Source organism: Cetorhinus maximus, chromosome 2 (assembly GCF_964194155.1).
Source record: "Cetorhinus maximus chromosome 2, sCetMax3.hap1.1, whole genome shotgun sequence".
Classification (NCBI taxonomy): domain Eukaryota; kingdom Metazoa; phylum Chordata; class Chondrichthyes; order Lamniformes; family Cetorhinidae; genus Cetorhinus; species Cetorhinus maximus.
Window position 1 is genome coordinate 139,546,574 of NC_135880.1, and position 25,661 is coordinate 139,572,234.

The 25,661-nt window shown below is 42.3% G+C and overlaps 1 protein-coding gene and 1 non-coding gene across 2 annotated transcripts in view; both read right to left on the minus strand.

Annotated features, from left to right (window-relative positions):
* The window catches only part of cenpe (centromere protein E), a 189,853-nt gene extending 167,279 nt beyond the window's left edge, over nucleotides 1-22,574 (minus strand). The window contains exons 1-6 of the mRNA XM_078570164.1: nucleotides 22,240-22,574; nucleotides 13,035-13,141; nucleotides 12,398-12,487; nucleotides 11,861-11,979; nucleotides 465-581; nucleotides 14-95 (exon numbers count right to left, since the gene is read on the minus strand). Of these exons, the coding sequence (XP_078426290.1) occupies nucleotides 14-95; nucleotides 465-581; nucleotides 11,861-11,979; nucleotides 12,398-12,487; nucleotides 13,035-13,141; nucleotides 22,240-22,295 (571 nt within the window). The 5' untranslated portion in view covers nucleotides 22,296-22,574. The remainder of the gene's footprint in view (nucleotides 1-13; nucleotides 96-464; nucleotides 582-11,860; nucleotides 11,980-12,397; nucleotides 12,488-13,034; nucleotides 13,142-22,239) is intronic.
* On the minus strand, nucleotides 16,991-17,150 carry LOC144671769 (U1 spliceosomal RNA). Its single transcript, XR_013574006.1, has one exon. It is a non-coding gene; the product is annotated as a U1 spliceosomal RNA (small nuclear RNA).
* Nucleotides 22,575-25,661: the final 3,087 nt, after the last annotated feature.

Below are 25,661 nucleotides of genomic sequence, written 5' to 3' on the forward strand. Positions count from 1 at the left end.
GCTTTTATCTTACTTTCTCCCTTCTGGACCAACTTCATTACGTCCTCATAGGTTACAGCCAACTCTTCAGTCAGATTGGCAACATAAACTATTCGCTGAAAAATAAGTGAAAATAAATAAAAATGGTGTTAACAAAAGTAGATTTAAGTATTACTGGCATTTCTCTTTGGAATACTATGCATGAATAAATTTCAGGACAGTAAAATGCTCAAATCTGTTCTCAGTATTAAACTAAATTGAGGAATTTTACTATTAAACTGTTGGGTCACAAGCATATCCAAAGACCTAACATAGAAACTGCAGGACAGAGGATGTAATCAGCAAACACAAGCTACAGCGAAGAAAAAGAAATGAGACTAGAAACTCTTTGCTAGTTACTCCACAAAACCCCCAAAAAGGATGAATTCACCTGTATTACAAACAGAATACAGGGATCATTTAAAAGCATGTTTAGATGCACTTACTTCCATATCTTCTCTAACTTCCAAAGGTCGTCTTTTTGGGCCAGCAAGCAAATCCGAGACCGACTCATTATAAATTTCCATGTAAGAAACCCGCAACAAAAACTCTCTGTTCGGCGTCTGGGTGGAAAAAAAATCATAAGTCAACTGAAAAAGAAAATTGCAGTCCTTCAATTACATAAGAAGCAAAATAACAAAACAGAAAAGCAAACAAACATTTATAAAGCAACTTGTTACCAAGTTGCTCAAGACATTCCAAAGAGCACCAAACCAAATTAATTAGCTTTCGCACTTCTGAAGGAATACATCCGAAACATCAAGTTGCCTGTTTCTTCCACAGATGTTGACTGACATGCTGGGCATTTTCAGCATCATAGAATGCTTCCAGTACATGTCGGCCTGTTAAGTCAGTGCCAGCACTCTGCAAGAGCAGTTGAGTTAGTCCCACTACCCAAAGCCTTGCCAATATTTTCCCTTCAGGCGCTTATGCAATTCTGTTGAACTGCTTGATTGAATCTGCCTCTACCACCCTTTCAGGCCATGTATTCCAGGTCATAACCACGTGCTGCATAAAAGGTTTGCCAGCGACTTTAAATCTTTTGGTTCTTGAACCTTTAGCCAGTGAGAATATAGTTTCTCTCTATCTACTCTGTCTAGAGTTATGGCTTCAAATACCTTAAATCAAATCTCCTCTCAAACATCCCTTCTCCAAAGAAAAGCCTTTGCACCTTTCCTCGACCCAACAACCCCCCCCTTAAACCAGCTTATATTTCACCCCTTTCCTATCTTTACTTAGTTCTGTTGAAGGGTCATGAGGACTCGAAACGTCAACTGTGCTCTTCTCCCCCTTTAATTTATATTACCTCTCCTTGTTCTTCTAATCAGAATGTATGTTTGTGCTTCAATGCGTTAAACCTTATCTGCCAAATATTCGTCCATTTTCCATCAGTTTATGTCCTCTTGAAGTCTATCACCAGTCTCCTCACAGATCATTATAATTCTAAGTTGTGTAATATGCACATTGTACCCCGTATATCCAGTATTAATCATGTTTCTATTCTAGTTACCTTTTGAAATGTAGCCAATTTCAAATAGCAATTAAGTAGTTTATTACATTTCCATTACCTACTTTTGACAAATAGCATCACATACTTACTACCTATCAAAGAAAAAGTCTCTTCTCAGCTATTATACTCCAATACACAGGTTCTGCAATTAACATACCTGTCTACTTGTAACTGCATTGTCCAAGCTATTGTCAATCAACACTCCTGGTTACCTCCTCAAAAAATTCGGTCAAATTTGTCAAACATGACATTCCCTTAACAAATCCATGCTGACTATCCCTGATTAATCCATGTCTCACCAAGTGCAAATATACTCTGTCCCTCAGAATTCTTTCCAGTAACTTCTCCACCACCAAGGTTAGACTGACTGGCCCGTAATTTCCTGGCCTATCCCTTCCTTCTTTTTTTAAATAATAGGACAACATTATCAGTCCTCCAGTCCTCTGGCACCTCACCTGTGGCCAGGGAGAATTTGAAAATTACTGCCAGGGCCCCGATATCTCTTTCCTTGCCTCCCTCAGCAGCCTGGGTTACATCTCATCCAGGCGTGCGGATTTATCCACTTTTAAGGCCACAAAACTTGCTAGTAACTCCTCCCTCTCCATGTTAATTTCCTCTAATATTTCAGTCCTCCACCCTGATGTCTATACCTGCGTTGTCCTTTCGCATTATGAAGACCGACGCAAAGTATTCATTGAGGACTGCACCCACGCCTTCTGGGTCCACACACAGATTACCTTTATGGTCCCTAATTGGCTCTACTCTTTCCCTAGTTATTCTCTTGCCCTTTATATATTTTTTAGAAAATCTTTCGATTTTCCTTTATTCTACCCACCAATGCTTTCTCATGCACTCTCTTAGCTTTGCTAATTTCCGTTTCCCCCCCACCCTGCACTTTGTATACTCTAGGGACTCAGCAGTATTGAGCCCTCGGTATCTGCCATAAGCTTCTCTTTTTTTTCTTAATCCTAACCATTATGTCCCCTGACATCCATCTAGACTTAGTCCCCCACCTTTGTCTTTATGGGAACATATTTGCCCTGTACTTTCGTTATTTCTTCCTTGAATGCCTCCCACTGCTCTGACAATTTTATCTACAAATAACTGCTCCCAGTCCACTTGGGCCAAATTGTATCTCATCTTAGTAAAATTAGCCTTTCCCCAGTTTAGAACTTTTATCCCCGGCCCAACCTTTTACTTTCCCAGAACTATCTTAAATCTAACTGTGCTTTGGTCAATATCTCCAAAATGCTCCCCTACTGATTTGCCTTCCACCTGCTCGGGCTCATTTCCGAATATTAGGTGCAGAATTGCCCCCCCCTGCTCTTGTTGGGCTTTCTACGTACTGGCTAGAGAAGTTCTCCTGGATGCAGCTTAAGAATTTTGCTCCCTCCCTACCTTGCACACTAAAACTATCCCAGTTAATATTTGGGCAGTTGAAATCCCCTACTGTTATGACATTATTATTCTAACACTTCTCTGAAATTTGATTACATATTTGATTCCTTATCTCTCCCTGTTTGGGGGCCTATAGTACATACCTAACAGTGTGTTTGCCCCTTTTGTGTTTTTTTATTTCTACCCATATGGCCTCATTTGATGATCCTTCCAAGATATCATCCCTCCTCATTGCTATAAATCGATTCCTTGATCAATATTGTGACCACCCCCCCCGACTTTTCTATCCCCCTCTATCCTGTCTGAATACCCTATAACCAGGAATGTTGAGCTGCCAATCCTGCCCTTTTAACCAAGTCTCAGTCATAGCTATGCTATCATACCCCCATGTGCCTACCTGTGCCCTCAGCTCATCTGTCTTATTCCTCAGCCTCCTTGCATCAAAATATATTCCATTTAGCCTTGCTAAACTCATTTCTTTCTTAGCTAGCCTATGTTTCCTCTGCCTTCCAGACTCACGAGCATTTTAACTTCTAATTCCATCTCATCTTCTCTCCCCTCTGAACTACTTTTCGGGATCCCACCCCACCCACCCCGCCAATTTAAATTAAATCCATCCCAACAGCATCTTAACATCTTGTACACCTTAAGAGTTTGCCCAAGTCCAGAGGGTTCCCAGAACTTGAATAGATAGAACCAAAAATGTTAGACTGACATACATTCACCAAGCATCTCTTGCTGTTGAAGATGAGTCCTTCACGATGAGCTGCTCCCATCAGTGAAAGTAGATTTCGGTCATGCACTTTTTTGGTTATGCCCATCACCGTAACGTCATCGGCAGTGCATAGGCATCCAGGGGTATTTTCTGCAATTCTGTCCATATGCTGCTGGAACAGATCCAGGCTGATGGATAAACCAAAGGGTAACCTCTGGAAGCAGTATCCTGCAAATGGTGCCCTGAAAGTAGTGATTTGAGATTCCTCAGCCAAATTAGCCATTCAACTTGGAGAGTAACCTTGCTCCTGTGAATTTGGGATTCAATTCCACTAATTGTGGGGTCTTGTTTCACCTTCAGAGTGAGGTTTAGATGTCTTGGGTCTCAGTCTACCTGGACTGTGCTATATTTTTTCAGCAAGCACGTGATGGAACAGCACCAGCCTGTGTGCGTGGGTAATGCTGTTATGCTCCATATCATCCAACTCACTTTTCAGCTTCTCCTATACTTGCACGCTGCACTTTCTAGGAGGGTCAATTGATGGAATTGCATCTGAGATGCAGTACAGCATCACCTCTGAAGTTCCCCTATAGCGCCAAACCTGACTAGGTACATCTGTTCTAAGTCATGGACTGACTCAGTGCAATTATTCTTGGCCTCTTCTGCTGCAATTGTTATCTTGGTGATCTCGTGTATGGTCACAATGTTGAGTTCCATACACACCGGTAACCCAGCTACTGCTGGTCCACTCGTGTCCACCAGGTAGAGTTACTTATGGTTTCCATGCAGACTTGCCAAAGCATCAGTAGGAAGACTGTGGCGTAGTGATAATGTCACTGAACTAGTAACCCAGAGACCCATGCTAATTCCCTGGGGGACATGGGTACAAATCTAACCATAGAAGCTGGTAGAATTTAAATTCAATTAATAAAACCAGGAATATAAAAGCTAGTCTCAGTAATGGCAACCATAAAACTAAACATTGCTGTAAAAACCAATCTGGTTCACCAATGTCCTTCAGGGAAGAAAATCTGCCATCCTTACCTGGTCTGGCCTACATGTGACTGACTCTTAAGTGCCCTCTGAAATGGCCTAGAAAAGCCACTCGGTTCAAGGGCGATTAGGAATGGGCAACAAATGCTGGCTTGCCGGTGACACCTACATCCCTTGAAAGAATAAAGGAATATACCTATGCAATGAGGTGACCCATTGTACGCAGTTAGTTTGTCTGTCATCAGGTTATATCATTGACTTCCGATGATCCGGATATATATCCTTCAGAATTCCGACGAGCAAGATACTCATGCTTGCGCCCATGTCGATTTGGACTGTGAATATCTGTTTGCCACTCTTCTTTTGGCACAAGATGTCGTTAGTAACAAAAGTTTCTTAACCATTTGTCAAGGTGACACAATGTGTGAATGAAGTCAATGTGGAAAGCCTGTTTGATTTCCAGTTGAAAATCATTCCGTTCTGCATCTTCACCCTGGTCTGTCTTGCATTAATCTTGTCTATGTGTTTGCGCTTATGCGGGTCTCTGGGGCACTCCCTGATTTTTCTGCCAGTACGCTGCCCATACTTTTGTTTTGCTGCATCTTAGCTCTGGTCACGCCTCTGGAACCAGATTTCCTGCATAGATGAGCCCAAAGTCCTTCCATGCCGTACAACTTCCAAAGATCTTGGAATACAGGACAGCTTCATGGTTGCTTGCTTGCTGTGTCCTGGCTACCATGCCAATCCTGATAGCTGCACCCTAATGCTTGCAGGTGTTGCTGTCCAGCTACAATGGCTTAAAATTTTGCACCATCTTTTAGCAGTGCGTCAATATCCTGACCTTTCTTTTCTTTCAAAAAATCTGTTTGGAATTCTTCAATCGACATTGAAGCCATAGTCAACTCCATTATTTGTTCAGACAGCTCACCTTTCAAGAAATCACAGCCCTTGACCTTATCACGGCACCTGCTGACGAACTGATCGACTGATTCTTGTGGCGGTGGTCTGTAGGCCATCATCTCTAAACAATGTACTCTAAAATTGACCTTTACACAAAGCTGGTCTGCCAACACGTTCCACAACTTATCAGGATCCTCTGATCCTGCTCAGACAAGCCCAAAGTGTTGACCGTGCAATCCCTCGTTTTCAAAGGCTACCTTTATTTTCATCACATGTTCCGAACATATGAAATAGGAGCACAAGTAGGCCATTCAGGCCCTTGAGCCTGCTCCAATATTCAATAAGATCATGGCTGATCTGTTTGCATTTCAAATTCCACATTCCTATCTACCTCCGTTAACCTTTGATTCCCTTGCCTAACAAGAACCTATCTACTATCTTAAAACTATTCAATGACCCCACCTCCACCACTTCTGAGGCAGAGTTCCAAAGTCATACAACTCCTCATCTGTCCTAGATGGGCAATTCCTAATTTTAAAACAGTGTCCCCTAATTCTGGGCTCACCCACAAGTGAAAACATCCTTCCCACATCCGCCTTGTCAACACCATTCAGGATCTTATACGCTTCAATCAAGTCACCCCTCACTCTTCTAAACTCCAGTGGAAACAAGCCCAGCCTGTCTAACCTTTCCTTCGAAGACGACCCACTTATTCCAAGTATCAATCTAGTAAACCTCCTCTGATCCGCCTCCAACACATTTTGCATCCTTAAATGAGGAGACCAAAATCGCACACAATATTCGAGATGTGGTCTCACCAATGCCCTGAAACCTGAAGCATAACATCCTTACTTTTACGTTCAATTCCTCTCGTAATGAAAGGGTAGCATTCCATTAGCCTTCTTAATTACTTGCCGTACCTGCACACTAACTTTTTGTGACTCATGCACTAGAACACCTAGATCCTTCTGCACCTCAGAATTATGCAGCCGTTCTCCATTTAAGTAACACTCTGCTTTTTTATTCTTCCTGCCAAAGTGAAGAACTTCACATTTTTCTACATTTATACGCCATCTGCCAGATTTTTGCCCTCTCACTCAACCTACCTATATGCGTTTACAAATTCATGTCCTCTTCACAACATGCTTTCCTACCTATCTTTGTGTCATCTGCAAATTTGGCTACCATGCCTTCGCTCCCCTCATCCAAGTCATTGATTATAAATTGCAAAATGTTGAGGCCCCAGCACAGACCCCCACAGGACTCCACTTGTAACATCCTGCCAATCAGAAAAGGACCCATTATGCATACTCTGCTTTCTGCCAGCCAACCAATCTTCTATCTATGCTAATGTTACCCCCTACACCATGAGCTTTTATTTTCTGTAATAACCTTTGATGGGCCCCTTATCAAATGCCTTCTGGAAATCCAAGTACAGCATGTCTACAGGCTCCCCTTTATCCACAGCGCATGTTACTACTTCAAAGAACTCCAATAAATGGGTTAAACACGATTTCCCTTTCACAAAACCATGCTGACTTTTCCCAATAATCTGGGTTTCTCCAAGCGTCCAGCTAAAACCTCCTTAATGATATGATTCTAACACCTTCCCCTAGACAGGCATCAAGCTAACTGGGTTATATTTTGCTGTTTTCTGCCTCCCTTCTTGAATAGAGGGGTTATATGCTATTTTCCAGTCTAATGGAACCTTTCCAGAATCAAGCGAAGTTTAAAAAATTAACACCAATGCATCTACTACATCATTAGCCACCTATTTTAAGACCCTAGGATGAAATCCATCAGGACCTGGAGACTTGTCAGCCTGCAGCCCCAGTTTGCTCAGTATCGCTTCTAGTGATTGTAATTTCACCAAGTTCCCCTCTCCTTTCCACCGCCTAATTTACTGAATTCTTTTTGTATCCTCTGTAGTGAAGTCAGAAACAAAATATTTGTTCATTTCATTCACCATTTCCTTATTATCTACTATTAACTCCCCACTGTCACTCCCTAGAGGACCACTCATTTTACTCACTCTTTTCCCTTTTAAATACCTGTAGAAACTCTTGCAATCTGTTGTTACATTTCTAGCCAGCTTCCTCCCACACTCTAATTACTTTCTCCTGATTAACCTTTTAACCATTCTCTGATGTTCTTTATATTCTGATCAATCATTTGACTTGCTACTCATCTTTACGCAATTACTTGCTTTTTCCTTAAGTTTGATGCTTTCCTTAACTTTTTTAGTTAACCAATGATGGTGGGTTCTCCCTTTAGAATTTTTCTTTCTAGTAGGAATTGTCACAATATTGAAAGAAAAACACCGAATTACATCCGGAAATATTGGACTTTAAAAATAAGACCCAAGTTTTTAAAATGCACAAAAGCCACTGGCTAGAATGCTGCAGGTTGGCTCCCCAAGAGGTAATGGAACCCCACCCTGTTACCAGACAAGATACTTCTAAAGACATCCAGAAGCTAATTGCTCCCTCCGGTAGAGACAATGGGACATTATGAGAGATGAGTATCATCTCATCAAGAAATCCTGTGAGCAATGCCCAGACATGTTTGTGAATTTGCTTCCCACTTGAAATATAGAAAGAAGGGGTTAAAAGCGAGCCAAAAACTGCCTCGATGTCTGGTCTGTTGGTGGGTGTTCTGATAGAGAGCAAGTGCTGGAAGTTTGACTCAGAAGTAACAGCCACACACAGTACCCCTGCAAATCGTCATTTTGCAGGTATCCGATCTCTCTCTCTCTCTACCGAAGTCAACGCTACTGGAACCTCGAAACTGTCACTTATTTCAAGCTAAATTCTTACTTTTAACCTGTACGACCATATATGCAAGTGTTTTATCCTTTCTCGCCTCTAGTAGTTAACACACTTACTCCTACCTTTAACTCAAAAGTCTGATCAAATTGGCTCCTTCAAAACCAGAACGATTGGGTCTGGGAAAAAGGTACCTGCCAAAGGGATCTTTTTTAGATTAAATCTCGTTGTGACCAACAGAAAGGCTGAGGGGGGGAGGGTGCAAGACAGGGAGCCAGTTTATTCCTCCTCGCCTGGGGCATAACAATTTGGGGGTGTCCCAGCCCGACAGTGACAAATTGAAGGGTCTCGCCTGGGTCAACAACTTTGGGGAACCTCGTCTGGGGGTTGGGTCAGAAAAGAATATGTATTCTGAAAAATCCCCTTAAATGTCTGTCACTGCTTCTCTATTGATCTATCCCCTAGCCTAATATCCCAGTTCACTTCAGCTAGCTCAGCGTTCATGCTGACATAGTTGCCCTTATTTAAGTTTAAAATCCTAGTCTTAGATCCACTCTTCTCCTTTTCAAACCAGATGTAAAATTCAATCATATTGTGGCCTAGGGGTGCCTTTACTCTGAGGTCATTAATTAATCCTGTCACATTACACAATACCAAGTCTGATATAATCTGCTCTCTTATTGGTTTCAGAATGTGCTGCTCTAAAAAAAAAACTCGAAAGCATTCTATAAACTCCTCATCCAGGCTACTACTGATAAACTGGAAAAATCAGATTAAATGCAGATTAAAATCACCCATGATTATTGCTGTCCTTTTATCACAAGCACCCAATATTTCTTCTTGTATACTTTGTTGTTACTGTTAGGGGGCCTGTAGCCACTCCCACAAATGACTTCTTTCTCCTACCACTCCTCATCTCCACCCAAACCAATTCTACATCCTGATCTCTTATACCAAGGTCATCTTGAACTATTGCACCAATGCTATCCTTGATTAACAGTGCTACCACTCCATCTTTACCTAGCTTCCTATTGTTCTTTTATATCATATACCCCTCGGTATTCAGGACCCAATCCTTGTCATCCTGCAGCCACGTCTCCATAATGGCTATCAAATCACATTTATTTGCTTCAATGTGCGGTATCAACTCATTTATTTTGTTAAGAATGCCACGTGCAGATACAGAGCCTTTAGTTTTATCTTTGTTATCTTTGTAACATCTAGTCTTGACTGTTGGTGTATTCTTAGGTTTTATCTCTCTGTCCTTTCTTGCTATTCTATGACCCTCATTTCCCATATTACTATTGTGGTGTCCTACCTTGTATCTACTCCTTGATTTGCCACATCTACCCAAGCTTGATCCCTCACCTTGTTTAGTTTAAAACCCTCTCCACTTCCCTAGTTACACCATTCGCAAGAACACACGTCCCAGCACAGTTCAGGTGTAGACTGCGCCAACAGTACAGCCCCCAATTTCCTTAGTACTGGTGCCAGTGCCCCACGAACCAGAACCCACTTCTCCCACACCAGTCTTTGAGCCACGCATTCATCTCTAATCTTATTTGTCCTATGCCAATTTGCATATGGCTCAGGTAATAATCCTTTGAGGTTTTGCTTCCTAATTTGGTACATATCTCCGCATACTGACTATACAGAACCTCCTTCCTTGTCCTGCCTACGTCATTGGTCCCTACATGGAGCACGACGACTGGATCCTCCCCTTCCCACTGCAAGTTCATCTCCAGGCCTGGACAGGCATCCCAAACCTGGCAGCCTTCTGGACTCTCGCTCTTTGCTGCAGAGAACAGTGTCAATCCCCCTCACTATACTATCCCCTACATTCCAGTTTGCTCCCCCCGCTTGAACGGCTTCCTGCACCATGATGCCATTGCAAGCCTGCTCATCCACCTTTCAGACCTCACTTTCATCCACACAGATTGTGAGCACATCAAACCTGCTTGATACTTGCAGAGTCTGAGGTTCCTCCACTACTGTCTGCTCGGTCTCATTACCTGCCTCACTCACAGTCACATCCTTCTGTCCCTCAACGCTGATCAAAACAGACAATTCTCTTCTAAGACACGTGACCGCCTTCTGGAACAAAGGGTCCAGGTATTTCTCCCCCTCCCTTATGTTGCACAGTGTCTGCAGTTCGGCTTCCAGATCAATAATCCTGATCCGAAATTCCTCTAGCTGTTTATCTGGTTCAGTGATGGATAAATCTAAAAAGCAGAGCTCCATCCTTTGATTAAAAAGCCTAAATTCAAATAGGACATCTGTGGCCTTCCAAATCATGGTGGGAAATTTAGTGGTCATTTTCCTGATGGTTCCTGTCTTTTATGAATGCTAGCGATGTATTGGGGATTTGTAGCTTCTCTAATCCATTGGGAGATTCAGCAATACAGCTGCTGTGTTTCTTTTCCTCTCCCCCCACCCACCCACTTTTTTTGGGGCTAGAGCTCAGGTTTATTTGCTTTGCACACTTTTTTATGAGAATGGCACCCTTCTGGACTCTGGCCCAAAATCAACTGCCCGATTCACCACTGATCCATTACCTCACAAATCAGGTATGCACTGCTCTGTGGAGCATTCCCAGGGTCTTCAATGCATACACAGCCTCTGCAGCACAAAATCTTGTCTGTGGCTTTTCCTAGGATCTTCAAATCTTGATCATTTTGTTTACGAGAAACCACTGCTGCTTACCACATTGTATTTTTATATTTGCTTTATGCAAACTTACCAATCTCTCACAGGACTGGTTAACTAAACATGGGTTTGGTTATTTGAAACATGTAGTACAGGTTTGCCCACAGACAGATTTACTATAAAGATTCAACAGCTATTGTTAAAAGGATAGTGTAGCCACAATTCCTTCACACCACATACTTCTTGAAAAATTGAAAGCTCCTCCGAACAATATCCACTGGTCACATCGTTTACATCCTGGTTACTTACTCATTAACATATTCTCTAACAGTGATATCACACCAATTGTTAGCATCTCCTCACACTAGATTCAAATCATGCTTCTAGTTTTTTGGCCTGAAAACACAGTTTGCTTTGAAGGCAAGTTGCATATTATAGTCTAAAGCTGGTTCCATCAACGATCTACAGAAGAACATATTTTCATTTATTGATATATGAGCAGCTTTGTTGATAATCTTACATTTGGCGGATGCTTTCACTGAACACAAGAGCAAGAGCTATTCCTAAATAACCTAATAGATGGGGATTGATAATGTTGATCTAAAATTGTTCCGAATGAAAACAGCGGAGAAACAAGATATTTGAAATCTAAACATTTGAGAATTATCAAATAATGATTTCAAGCAAACCAATTTCACAGGTGAATGGCATAACCTATAATGGAACAAAAAGGTTCTGGAGAATGGTGGATTACGACAACAATGTAGAAAGGGAGAGTCATCACCAGCCAAAAAGGCTTTTACCATTCTGCAAATTATCCCCATATTTCCAAAATACAAACAATAATTCCAGGTTATAATGTTCTAGCAGATTTACATGAAATATAACATTCAATGCCACTGAAATGCTACTTACCTCATTAATAACACTGAACAAATTGCAAATTGCCAGAGGAATAAGACCAGGAGCAACGGCATTTCCCATCATTGTGTAAGTCTTTCCAGATGATGTCTGTCCATACGCAAATATTGTGCCTGTTAAACAAAAAGTTCAATTTAACATCAACACTGAAGAACATAGAAACCACCCTCTGTGTGGCAGGTTGTTGTTTTGAATCTTACTCTCTTGCAGTCTCAGTAAAAATATTATTCTTTTATCCCACCTACTGAAGGATTTGCCACCAGGGCTTTTCCACTTGCTAAGTGTACAGTCTATAAATGATTTTATCAAACTTAATATCCCTATAACAGGACTCCATCAAGCTCATGGCTATCACCATGGTTAAATTTACAATACCAGAAGGCATTTAATCCAGAATCTTAGAATGAAATGATTATATTTCTGTATCTCTGATTTAAAACTACTTTAAAAAAAATTGAGAGATAACCATGGAGGGAAACAAATGTCAGCTTTATTAAATCATTGATTTCTTATAAACTGAAGCATACTCACCATTATAACCTTGGGTAATAGAGCGCACAATAGAGTGTGCAACTTCATTGTAAAGTGTTGCTGTGGTCTCTTCAGCATGGAATACACGATCTAAAACAAAGCATTTCAGTACAAAAGATAGTCAACTAACCACCAATTAAGCCTGCTTGTTCTGTAGCATGTATTGAGTGAAGTTAACCAACTAGGAAATCAAACCCCAAGATATAGCTATTGTTTTAACTGTCTGTAAGTGCCACTCTCTACAGAACTTTCACTCAATGGAAATCGGCTTAGTCTGACCTATTGACAGTAGGCCTGATCCATGTAACAAGTAGTAAATAGGCAGAGATGCTATTTTGAGTACTGGGATAGTGGCTTTTTGTGAGATAGCAATCTCAGATACACAGATACCAACATTCTTTGGTTCAGCCATCTGTTCCAGTTAATTTCCCCCAAATTGTCCTATTATTCCCATTTCCAGAATAAAGCCACATATAATTGAGGTGGGCGGCTGTTAACAATAGGGACTCTCTGGAAAAACCTGTCAACAGCAACTGTTTAGTACTGATGACTAATGGTCACTTAATCAGGAAACATTAGAACTGCTACCTGTTAAACGTAAAAGAAATCTGCAGCAAAAAACTTCTCAGGAACTTACCAAAGCTGAATGACCTAGTTCCAGAAATCTGGGAAATAGTTTGGTTGTCTGCTTTCCAATGAATCTGAAGGCTATCAACTGAAGATCCTCCTTGTAAAGATTTCTCTCTGGTAGAAACACAATTTATTTTAGTCATTTTTTTATTTTTAAGATCAAGGCACAGATCTAATCTGTATTACTAACTAGCTGAAAATATTTTATCCATATAGTTTATTGTAATAAATAGGAAGAACATAATTCCTTTAAATGGTAATAACTAGCCTTCAATTCTCTCGTTCTGAGCACTCTTTTCCCAGTTCTCTCTCCATTTCCACTTTATCATCCTTCTCTTTTTCTATCAGCTTCTCATTCTCTGGTTCCATCACTTACGTTCTACACCTCTCAGTCAAATTTGTCGGAACATAGACACCCAACCAAAATCTGTCAAGTCCAAGACAGAGACCGGCAAGGAAAAGGCCACCCAAGGGCTGCTGAAATATACCTCTTTCAGTCACTACTAAGACTAAGACTTCAACATTCACAGGAAGGAAAAGCAAGAAATGAAAATCATGTCTCTTCTGTCCCAATAGCACCACCTCAGGCGGGCCTACTCCTTGCTGTATTGAGTGTCCTGGTTTATGCCTCAGGCTCTTGCTCCCCACTCTCACATTCACCTCCAGGATTCCATTCATGGCTCACATGTCGTTTGGAGGTACCATGGTAGGACATGACTGGAAATTAGGTGGTGAACATTTTCTGCACATAGAGTGGCAATTAAATGTAATTTCATCCATAAAATAATTTCTGCAAATTTAAAGATAATTGCATCTAAACCATGGTCAAACCGACATATGGAGTAGGTTACTCTATATCGGGCTCTCAACCAGGGAGGCTGCAACCTTCTCAGGGTCCGAGATAAGGTTCAAAAGGGTCCACCAAAAGTAATCAGAGAATGTGTACAAAAACAGGTGTGATAATGTAAAGAATATGCTTTTATTTTTTCTTGGACTGTGGCTTTAAGATTAGGCTGTGGTTTTAAAAAGTATAATGGCTGCAGGAAGAAGAAAATCTACAATGTTGCTATCCTGAAACAGTGTGTGCCAGGTTGAATAGAATGGTGCAGGAAAGGAGACCTGGTTTAAGAGGGAACTGCCTAGCGATGGCGTTTTAATTGGCTGCTGACCAAGTGGCCAGATTCTGTGTGAGGATGGTGCAGTAGACCAGCTCCTAGCCTGAAAAGAGAAAAGGCCTCTATCTCCTGTGTTTTGTAAGACTTCAGTAATCCTGCCACAGTAGGTAGCTGGCTATTCCTCACATCGCTGTATTGTGCTTTCTTTGAGAAACCCCTGTCAACCCATTGAATCCTGAACTCCGGAATGGTGCTATTGAAGGGGTCGAGTTTAAGAAGGGGTCGAGTTTAAGAAGGGGTCGAGTTTAAGAAGGGGTCGAGTTTAAGAAGGGGTCGAGTTTAAGAAGGGGTCGAGTTTAAGAAGGGGTCGAGTTTAAGAAGGGGTCGAGTTTAAGAAGGGGTCGAGTTTAAGAAGGGGTCGAGTTTAAGAAGGGGTCGAGTTTAAGAAGGGGTCGAGTTTAAGAAGGGGTCGAGTTTAAGAAGGGGTCGAGTTTAAGAAGGGGTCGAGTTTAAGAAGGGGTCGAGTTTAAGAAGGGGTCGAGTTTAAGATATAGAGTTAAAAGTTAGCAGTTCATATTTCTTTCTTGTGCCACTGGTTACAGACAATTTGTTTAATAAACAGATATTTACTTGTTAAGTTTACAAACCTGGTGCTCATATTCTTTTAACTTAAATTAAACAGTTAGGTAGGTTTGGGACAATTTGGTAGCCTGATTAAACTTCTCACATTTGTCACAGCTTGGGGAGCAGTGGGGCTTGATACTACAGCACACTATCCCCAGTGAGTCGTGACAATAGCATACTAATCAGAATCAGCATTGGGAAAGCAGCAGCCAAAATGCCTTGCTAATTAATGGACGCCATCCAATGAATGAACCAGTGTTGGAGTGTGGCTGTGTTTGAACAAATTTTGAATGAAGTGTAGAGATAGACAGATAAAAACCAAGCCAGTTCTCACGTGAGCCAATGCTGACAGTTGCTGTTTGGGCGCAGCAAGCCCAATTACACCCCAGGAAAGGATGAAGTAGGGCATGGAGATTAATATGCTGAAGCTTTGCCAGATTAACAGCAGAGTATTGGTATTAGCTTCATCTCATTTCCCCAGTTGCATGTTTACATGCATCACATCAGTTAGGAAAATTGTGCCCATTTTCTTCACATTTAATTTCCCCTTAGTTCCACCCCATGCATCTGGTTTCATTATATTTAGTATATAGAAAATACTTAAGGTACAAATAACTTGCAAATTATGAGAGATCATCTGGCCAGTCGGAGTGTGGAGAAAAGAAAGAATCTCAACCAAGACATGGGAAGATTGGAGGATAGCAATAAAGTTGTAAATAAAACAAAAATATGTTTAAATTAGATAACTCATTTTTATACAGAAAAAAATACTTGTCAGGGGCAAGGCCCATGGCATTTTTAAGAACAAAATAGGGTGGTTCGGAAGAGATTGAGAACCCCTGGTCTACGGAATTTCTGTTGAACTATAGAATGTATGCACAGTAAGTTTAAAATCCTTTCGTTCTCTTATGTTAAGTGCAAATTTACCTCAACAGCATTCGACTGGAGGTGCCAGCTTAGCTTGATTTGCTATCATGCCACATGGGCTGAAAATGATGTAGAATTGTAGAATGAGAGTCCAGTGACTTATCACCTCTAACCACTTCCCAAATGATCTCTTTCCCAATCATTCACACATTCTTACACAGAAATGAACAGTAAAGTGGTCAGCCTATCGTTTATATTTTCTCCATTTTAAAGTCACTGACAGGTCAAACAAGAATGTTTTTGTTAAGAATGCAGCACATTTCTCCCATTGGCTGCACTCTAAGATGAAGTAAACAATCCTACCTTGGTTATCCTGACAGTAAAAACACCTCCGATTTCCTGTTTTTTTTTTTGAGCTGCCTCTGGGTCACTTAGAAGTAAAACAAGAATCCCTTGCTTTAAGCAGCAACCTGTCATCTAACAAAAACAGCAACACCATTGCACTCCACCAGCTCACCCCCACCCCCCCACGCACAACCCCAAACCCCAACACTCGCGCGCGCCCCCACAACAGCAAAGTAGTGCAGATATTGGAAATCTGAAATGAAAATAGAAAATGCTGGAATTGCTCAGCAGGTGTGGCAATAGCTATGGAGAAAGAAATAGAGTTGACATTTCAGTCAATGACCCTTTATCAGAACAGAGGTATAATCAGGCAAAAATGGCCACTAAACCAAAACACAGATATTAGATGAGAATTATAAGGCTTAGGACATGGACACCCGAGGGCACGGCCACAAATGCTGGTATGAGGGAAGTGGGGGATACACAGAACAGAATTGAGAACCCCACTCTTAGAGGGCCATGGCACCAAAATAGATTACAAAGTACTCTGACCATCAGTTCCAGTTCTACCCCGGCTGCTGTCTTGAACTAGACTGTGACCTCAATGGCCTGGTCAACTCTATGCTATCTGACCCGAGATCCTCTCTTTCACCAGACTTTCGCTTCTTTAACATTGTCCATCTCTGCCCCTTATCTGATGAAACCTTCATCAGTGCCTTTATCACCTCCAAAATGACTATTCTAGTTCTCATGAAAGATCAATGACCTTTCCCTCCACAAATTTTACCTGGCCTGAGTATTTCCAGCATTTTCTGATTTAACTTCAGATTTCCAGCATCTGCATTATCTTGCTATTGCTCAAGTATCCCAATGTTCTCCTGACTGGCATCCCATCTTCCACCTTACATAAACTACAGCTTACCCAAAACACTGCTCCTTGTACACTAACTCACACCCAAGTCCCTTTCATTTGATCAAGGTGACAGAGCTGCTATTTTTGGAATTGTAAATCAGGGGGGAGTGCGAACGCACCCCACTACCACAAATTTTGCAGTCAAGTATCCCGCATTTGGGGACATTGCAGGGGTCAGCACACCCAAAGTGCAATGGGATAGCCTCGTCCTGGGAGAACCTCCTTCATGATCAAGGTCTCTCCCCTGCTAGGTAAGTATAAGTGTTGCACAATGTATGCCTGCACATGAAAAGTAGGACAAAGTTAATCTGGTCAATTACCTCCCCTCAATCAAAGTGATGGAAGGTGTCATTTAGTGCTATCAAGTGTCCTTTAATCAGCAATCAGCTGTTCACCAATGTGTAGTTTGGGTTCTGCCAGGACCACTCAACTCTGGACATCATTACAACCTTGATCAAGACATGAACAAAAGAGCTGAATTCCAGAGGTGCAATGACTGTCATATGCTGCCTTCATGTCAAGAGCAAAGTGTGACATCAAGGAGCCTGGAATATTGAAGACATTGGGAATCAGGGAAAACTCTCCAGTGACTAGAGTCATGCCATGGTTGTGGTGGTTGGACATCAATCCAGGACATTGCTGCAGAATTCTTTAGCGGTGTCTTAGGCCCAACCATGTTCAGCTGCTTCAATGGCCTTCCCCAGTGTAAGTTCAGAAGTGCAGATGCTCACTGTTAACTGTAGAATGTTCAGTTCCATTCGCAGCTCCTCAGATAATGAAGCAATCCATGCCCACATGCATCAAAATCTGGACAACATTCAGGCATAGGCTGACAAGTGTCAAGTAATATTTACGTCACACTAGTACCAGGCATGATAGTCTCCAAAAAGAAAGTCCAACTGCTTCCTCTCAACTTTCAAGGAGTCACCGTCACTGAATCGCCCAACATCAACATCCTGAGGTGCCACAGACCAGAACCCTAACCAAACAGCCATTTATTATACTTTTCCGAATATGGAGTGAGTTGAATTGGCTGAAGGCTGTCTTGTGTGATGCTGGAGGCCTCAGGAGGTGGTCAAGATAGATCATCCACTTGACACTTCTGGCTAAAGATAGTTGCAAATGCTTCAGCCTTTTCTTTTGCAGCGATGTGTTGGGCTCCCCCAATCAATCATTCAGGGTGGGGATTTTTGGGGAGCCAACTCTTCTGGTTAGTTGTTTAACCGTTTACCACCAGTCATGACTGGATGTGGTAGGACTGCAGAGCTTTGATCTGATCTGTTAGTTGTTAGATCACATAGTCTGTCTATTGCTTGCTGCTTCCGCTGCTTGGCATGCAAAGTCTGACGCTGAAGGTTCATTAGGTTGACCCCTCATTTTTAGGTATGCCTGGTGCTGCTCCTGGCATGCTCTCCTGCATTCTTCAATGAACCAGGATTATTTCCCTGGCTTAATGGTAACGGCAGAATGAAATGCTGAATCATGAGGTTACAGGTGGCGGTTGAATTCAATTCTACTGCTGCTGATGGCCCACAGCACCTCATGGATGCCCAGCTTTGAGTTACTAGATCTGCTTGAGATCTATCCCATTTAGCATGGCGTGGTGCCACACAACATAGGGTGTATCCTCAATGTGAAAACGGGACTTCGTCTCCGCAAGGACTGTACAGTGGTCATACCTACCAATACTGTAATAAACAGATACACCAGCGACAGGTAGATTAGTGAAGACGAGGCCAAGTAGTTCTTTTCCCTCTGATTGGTTCCCTCACCACCTGCCGCATGCCCAGTCTAGCAGCAGCAATGTTGGCCAGCTAAGTCAGTTGTGGTACTACCGTGCCATTCTTGGTGAAATACATCGAAGTTCCCTAGCCAGAATACATTCTGTGTCCTTGGCACCTTCAGCGCTTCTTTCAATTGGTGTTCAACATGGAGGAGTACTGATTCATCAGCTGAGGGGTCGTGGCAGACCCCGGGAGGGGGGGACACGGTAGGTGGCAATAATCAGGAGGTTTCCTTGCCTATCTTTCACCTGATGCCATGAGACTTCATGAAGTCTGAAGACAATGTTGAGGACTCCCAGGGCAACTCCCTCCTGACTGTATACCACTGTACTGCCACCTCAGGTGGCTCTCTCCTGCCAGTGGGACAGGGCATACTCAGGGGTGGCGAGGGTGGTGGTGGTGAAGTCTGGGACAATGTCTGTAAGGTATGATTTGGCGATTGTGACAGGCCATTTCTTGACTGCTGCCCCAAATTTGGCACAAGTCCACACGTGTTCGCAAGGAGGACTTTGCAGGATCGACAGGGCTGGGCCTGCTGTTATCGTTTCCGGTGCCTAGGTCAATGCCAGGTGGTCGGTCAACTTTCATTCCTTTTTGAGTTTGTAGCAGATAAATAAGAACACAGAGTTGAACACGTAGCTCAAAGATTGGTATGGGAGAAATGAGTTTTAATTCATGGGGTACTGGCACCTGTACTGGGGAAAGGAGAAACTGGACCGTTGGGATGGTCTTCACCTGAATCATGCTGGGACCAGTGTGCTGGTGAGTTGTGTAATCAAGACTTTAGAGAAGGCTTTAAACTAAATAGTAGAAAGATGGCAAGTTGGTGGGTGTAGCAGAAGGGTTCAGGCGAGGGGGGATTTGGAAAGTTAAAGGGAAAGGACAAGACAATAGTGCAGGATAGCGATATAGGTAATGGTAACCAGAGTGTGAAAGGAAGGGATAGAGTATACAAGCATATGAGTGCACTAGGAAACATGGTCAGAGTAAGGAAAAATTTGTAAACTAACGGCGAGAGAGGGAGGTTCGGGTGAAGAGAAATTTAGATATCCAAAAATAAAAGTTGAGGCAATTGGAAAGTATATCATTGTGGGTAAAGACAAGCAGAGTGGGACAGGAAAGGACAGAGTTTAACTGTGCCAAGTGCAAGGTCCACACAGGGAATAGTAGTAAAAAAAACTTGATGTCACTTTATCGGAATGTGTGGAGCATCCACAATAAGATAGATGAACTAGTTGCACAAATAGAGATAAGTGGTTTAGATCTAATCGCCATTACAAAGACATGGTTACAGGGTTACCAAAATTGGGAAATAGATATTCCAGGATGCACAATATTTAAAAAAAAACAGGTAGAATGGAAGGAGGAGGGCTAGCTCTAATAATAAAGGATGACATAAGGACATTAGTGAGAAAGGATCTCAAAAATCAGGACATATAATCAGTATAGTTGGAGATTAGGAATAGCAAGAGTCAGAAAACACTGATGGGAGTAGTTTATAGGCCCACTAACAGTAGTTACACTGTTGGGCAGAGCATTAAACAAAAAAAAAATTGGAGCTTGTAACAAAGAGAATGTAATAGTTATGGGGATAATTGAATCTTCACAGTCTGGAACAATCAAATTGGCAAAGGTGGCCTGGAAGTAGAGTGTGTAGCACATTTTTGTGACAGATTCCTAGAGCAATATGTTATGGCCCAAATGGGGATAAACCTATTTTAGATTTAGTATTGTGCAGTGAGGTAGGGTTAATTAGTAATTTCATAATAAAAAAATCCACTGGGAAATAGTGATCATAATACAGTTCAATTGCCCATTCCAATCACAAACAAAAATTTTAAATAAAGCCAATTACATAGATAACGCTGATTGGTTAAATAGACTAAATGTATGTCAGTAAGGGGAAATGTTTAAAGAAACAATTTTTGATTAGAACAAGTCAACATGGTTTTACAAAAGGTAATCCTGTTTGACAAATTTAGAGCTTTTTGAGAATGTAATTAGTAGGGTATATAAAATGGGAACCAGCTGATGTACTATACTTGGATTACAAAAAGGCATTCAATAATGCGTCGCACAAGGTTAAATCCAAGATAAGGGCTCATGGAGTTGGCGGTAATATATCAACATGGATAAAGGATTAGTTGATGGAGAGATAACAGAATGGGCATAAACGGGCCTTTTTCAAAACGGCAGGCATTGCATAGTGGAATGCTGAAAGAATCAGTGCTGGAGCGTCAGTTCTTTACAATCTATATTGATGACTTAAACGAAGAGACAAGAGAATAATGTATAAAAGTTTGCTGATGATACAAAGCCAGGTGGGAATGCAAGCTTGAGAAAGCACAGAGGCTGCAAAGAAATTCAGACAGGTTAGGTGAATGGGCAACAAGGTGGTAAAATGAGTATATTGTGGGGAAGTGTGAAGCTATTCACTTTGGTCGTAAGAAAGAAAAGCAGAGTTTTTTTTTAAAAAAGGCAAGCAACTTTGTCGTTGTCAAGAAATATTGATGCTCAGAGACTCGAGTGTATTCGTACAAGGGACATAAAAAAAGTTAGCATGCAGGTACAGCAAGCAATTAGGAAAACAAATGGCATATTGGCTTTTATTACATGGGGATTGGATAACAAGAATGAAGACGTCTTGCTACAACTATACACCTGGAGTACTGTGAGCAATTTTTGTTTCCATATTTAAGAAACAACATACTTGCATTGGAGGCAGTACAGTAAATGTTAACTATATTGGTTCCTGAGGTGAGAAGGCAGTCCTATGATCAGAGGCTAAGTAAATTGGGTCTATGTTCTCTGAAGTTTAGAGAATGTTCCAATTAGATCACCGCTCATTCAAGATTATGAAGGGGCTTGACAAGGTAGATACTTAGACATTGTTTCACCTTGGTGGGGAATCTAAAACGCAGGGGCACAGTCTCAGGTTAAGGTCCTGATCATTTAGAACTGAGGATAGATTTCTTCATTCAGAGAGTTGTGAATATTTGGAATTCTCTACCCCCAGGGCATTGTTGATGTGCCACCATATATTTAAGGATGAGAGATTTTTGGACTCGCATGGTGTCAAGGGATACGGGGAACGAACGGAAAAGTGCAGTTGAAGCGCAAGATCAGCCGTCATCATATTGAATAGGGAAGCAGGCTCCACAGGCCATATGGTCTTCTATTGCTCTTATTTCTTAGATTCTTATCCCCAAGGTCGGACAAATTCCCAATGTCGGACGCATAAATATGAAGGAGATACAATAGCGATACACGGTGCCGCTCCTGACCTAATATCCTGGCTTAACCACCTTGATGTAAAACTGTTGCTCGATACCCAGCCAGAGAAAGAAGATCCCCAAGATCTTGACATTCTTCACAAAATAACTACAACATCCCAGATGAGGTCTAACCAGTGATTTATAAACGTGACCATAACCTCCTCGTTTTTATACTCAATGCCTCTAATAATAAAGCCAAGGATCCCATAGGTTTTAACAATCTTCTTAGCTTGTCCACCACCTTCAAACGTTAATTTGAGTTAATTATGAGCAACACGATGGCCCTCACCTGTCGTTAGGTGGCCGGACCCGGACACACACTTGTACCGCACCCTCCTCCGACATCCTCCCTTCGAGACTGCAGCCGGCTCCAGGCAAACACACTCCACTCCGACTGAGGGGCCGCGCTCGATCTCCCGCTGCCTCCGCTTCTGCAAAACTCTCTTCCCTCTGACTATCTCTCTCTCTCTCACAGAGCTTCTCTCCCCCAGTTTCTCTCTCTCTCTCGGAGTTTCTCCCCTCCTCCAGTTTCTCCCACTCCCCAGTTTCTCCCTCTCCCAGTATGCCCACCGCTAACGCGCTCTCCTGTCTTTCTCTTCACTCCTGTTCAAATTTCGTCGCTTCAATCTCATTGGTCAATGCCCCGGGCTTCTGTTAGCCTAGACTGTTCCACTGGTGCAGGAGCGGTAGGGGGGAAATTAGTCAGCAGCTCCGCGGTGCTCACAGTCCAACAGCCGGATGCACTGACAACCCATCAGCTGCCTCCCCTTCCTGGCTCGGCACGGGCGGAAATGAGCCATCCTGTAAAATGAGGCAGCAAGGAATTCAGCAACGGTTTACAGGACCGATAGAGGCCACCCGGCCCATCGAACCTTTGCCAGGCACTTGGCAAGAGGAATTTAGCTACTCTTACTTCCTCACCCTTTCTCTGCAGCCCTAGAAACGTTTTTTTTCCCCTTCAAGTGCTTATCCAATTCCCTTTTGAACGCCACCATTAAATCTGTGCATTCCAGAGCCTAACCACTTGTGCTGTCGAGGAGTTTTTCCTCCTCACCTTTGATTATTTGCCAATCACCTCAGATCTGTGCCGTCTGGTTCCCAGTCCTTCTGCCAATGAAAACTGTCTAGATCCTTTATTGAACAATGAAATCGCCATTTCAAACTTCTGTTCTTTAAGGAAAACAACCCAAGTTTCTCCAATCCATCGGTGTAATTGAAGTCCCATCACTGGAACTATTTTTGTAAATCTATTCCTAAGATGCAGTGCCCAGAATGGGGCACAATACTTAAGTTGAACTAGTGTTTTAGAAAGGTTCATCATAGCTTCCTTGCGTTTGTACTCATACCTTTATTTGTAAAGCCACTTTTAATCACTTTCTCAATCTGCCCTACCACCTTCAACAATTTGTGCACGTATGCCCCATATGATTCTGGTATCCTTTCATATCTGTATCCTTTAGTTTATATTGCGTCTTCTCGATCTTCCTACCAAAACGTATTCCTTCACACTTCTCTGCATTAAATTTCATCCATTTGGGTTCTGCCCATTCCGTCATGGTTGTTTTATGTCATTTTGAAATTAGTACTATCCTCCTCACAATTCACTATACTTCCAAATTTTGTGTTATCGGCAAATTTTGAAGTTGTGCCCTGTACATGCCAGTCTAAGTCATTAATATATACCAAGAAAAGCAGTCACCCTGGTACCAATCCCTGGGAAACTCCTCTGTGCATCTTTCGCCAGTCCAGTGTGTCCAGTTTCAGTCTCCAGTCCAATCCCCAATTTCTCTTGAAAAAAAATGGCTCAGGAATGCCCTAATAGAGTTATTTAAAATTGTGAACAGTTGGATTGAGTGGATACAGAGCGAATGGGCTGTAACCTCTGTAGCATCAGAAGGAGCAGCCTCGCAGAAATTAGAAGAAATAAATACCTACTTAGCTGGTCTTGAAAATTACATTGTCACTTCCATTTGCCGGGCCTGCATTGAAAGACCCCTCGCAAGCCCCAGCAAAGTGTAGCTCCAGTGCATTCAAGGAGGCCACACACCCTTTTTACAACACTTGCTGCCGTAAAGCAGGTAAGTTTAAAGGGCCAGGGAAATTGACAGGCCAGGGAGAAGGTAAGTGTCTAAGGTAAGTGCATAGGATTTGGGGGTTGGGAGTTGGGGGTGTCATGGAGGGGGCAGGGTGTCGGGGAGGGTGTCAGGTCAGTTGGAGGCCCAGGGGTGGGATTGGACATCCGGGGGGGGTGGGGGGTGTCAGGGGTGGGGGGTGTCCAAGGTCGGGGGAGGATCGAGGGGGGGAATCTGAGGTCCGGGGTAATCGTAGGGGATGGTCCGAGATCAAGGGCGGAGGTCGGTTGGCCGGTGGGGGAGGTGGAGGGTGGATATAAACCACATTTTTGGATGGTTCCCAGCACAGCGCAATTGTCAGAGGAAGTGTGCCCTTGAAGGATTCCCCAGTGCATCTTTGGGGCACCCCCCCAAATCCGACACTGGGGAGCATGGAAGTTATGGGCCAATGTTTCCTCTTGTGGAAAGAGCACAACTAAAGGCCATCAATATAAGATAGTCACCAAGAAATCCAATAGGGAATTCAGAAGAAATTTGTTCACCCTGGCTTTCTTCTTTACTTCCCCCCGAACTTTCTATATTCTGCTTGGTTCTTGCTTGACACCTATCATACATACCTTTTTTTCACTTCGTCTTACTCTTTATCATTATCATCATCCAGGAAGCTATAGCTTTGTTCATCCTACATTTCCCCATCGTGAGAATGTACCTTGACTGTACCCGAACTATCTCCACTTTACCAGCCCATTGTTCAATTACAGTTTTGCCAATCTTTGATTCTAATTTACTTGGGACAGATCTGTTGTAAACCCACTGAAATTTGCCCTGTTCCAATTCAGTATTTTTTCTCTAGTTTGCTCCTTGTCCTTTTCCATATGTAATCTATGACCCTAAATGTTTCCCTATTAACTGTTAATCCACTTGACCCACTACCCTGAACCAAATCCAGTGATGCCTCCTTTCTCATCAGGCCAGAAATGTACTGATCAAGAAAATGATAACAAAACATTAACTCTGTTTTTCTCTCCACAGATGCTACGACCTTATGAATATCTCCAGCATTTTCTGTTTCTATTTCAGATTTCCAGCATCTGCATATTTTGCTATTGCATTAGTGTAGACCTGTGTTGGAGCTTCACCAGATTGGCACCTCATTTTTAGGGTATACATGTTGCTACTCCTGGCATACTCTCCTACACTGCTCATTGAACCAGGTGATCGCCTGGCTTAATGGTAATTGTAAGGTGAGGAATATGCCAGGCCATGAGGTTACAGATTGTGGTTGAATACAATGCTGCTGATGGTCTACAAGCATCTCATGGATGCCCAATCTTGAGCCACATCCTCACCCCCATGCCCCCTTACATTCCCCGTTCCACCTCACATTCGCCATGCCATCTCTACACCTGCCATATATCCTCCATAGCCACTCACCCAGTATGTACTATGTACAGTTCTCAGGAGACCTGCAATAGCAATGGGAATTATTTTAAAATAATTGGAAAACTATTAAATCTCTAACAATATAAGAAAACCCTGAATTCAAACACTGTCATTGGTGCTGGACCAAAAAAGGGACAAAATGTTATAATCCTTTAAGTGCCTATTAAGTTTATAAACACACAAGAAACCGCATCAA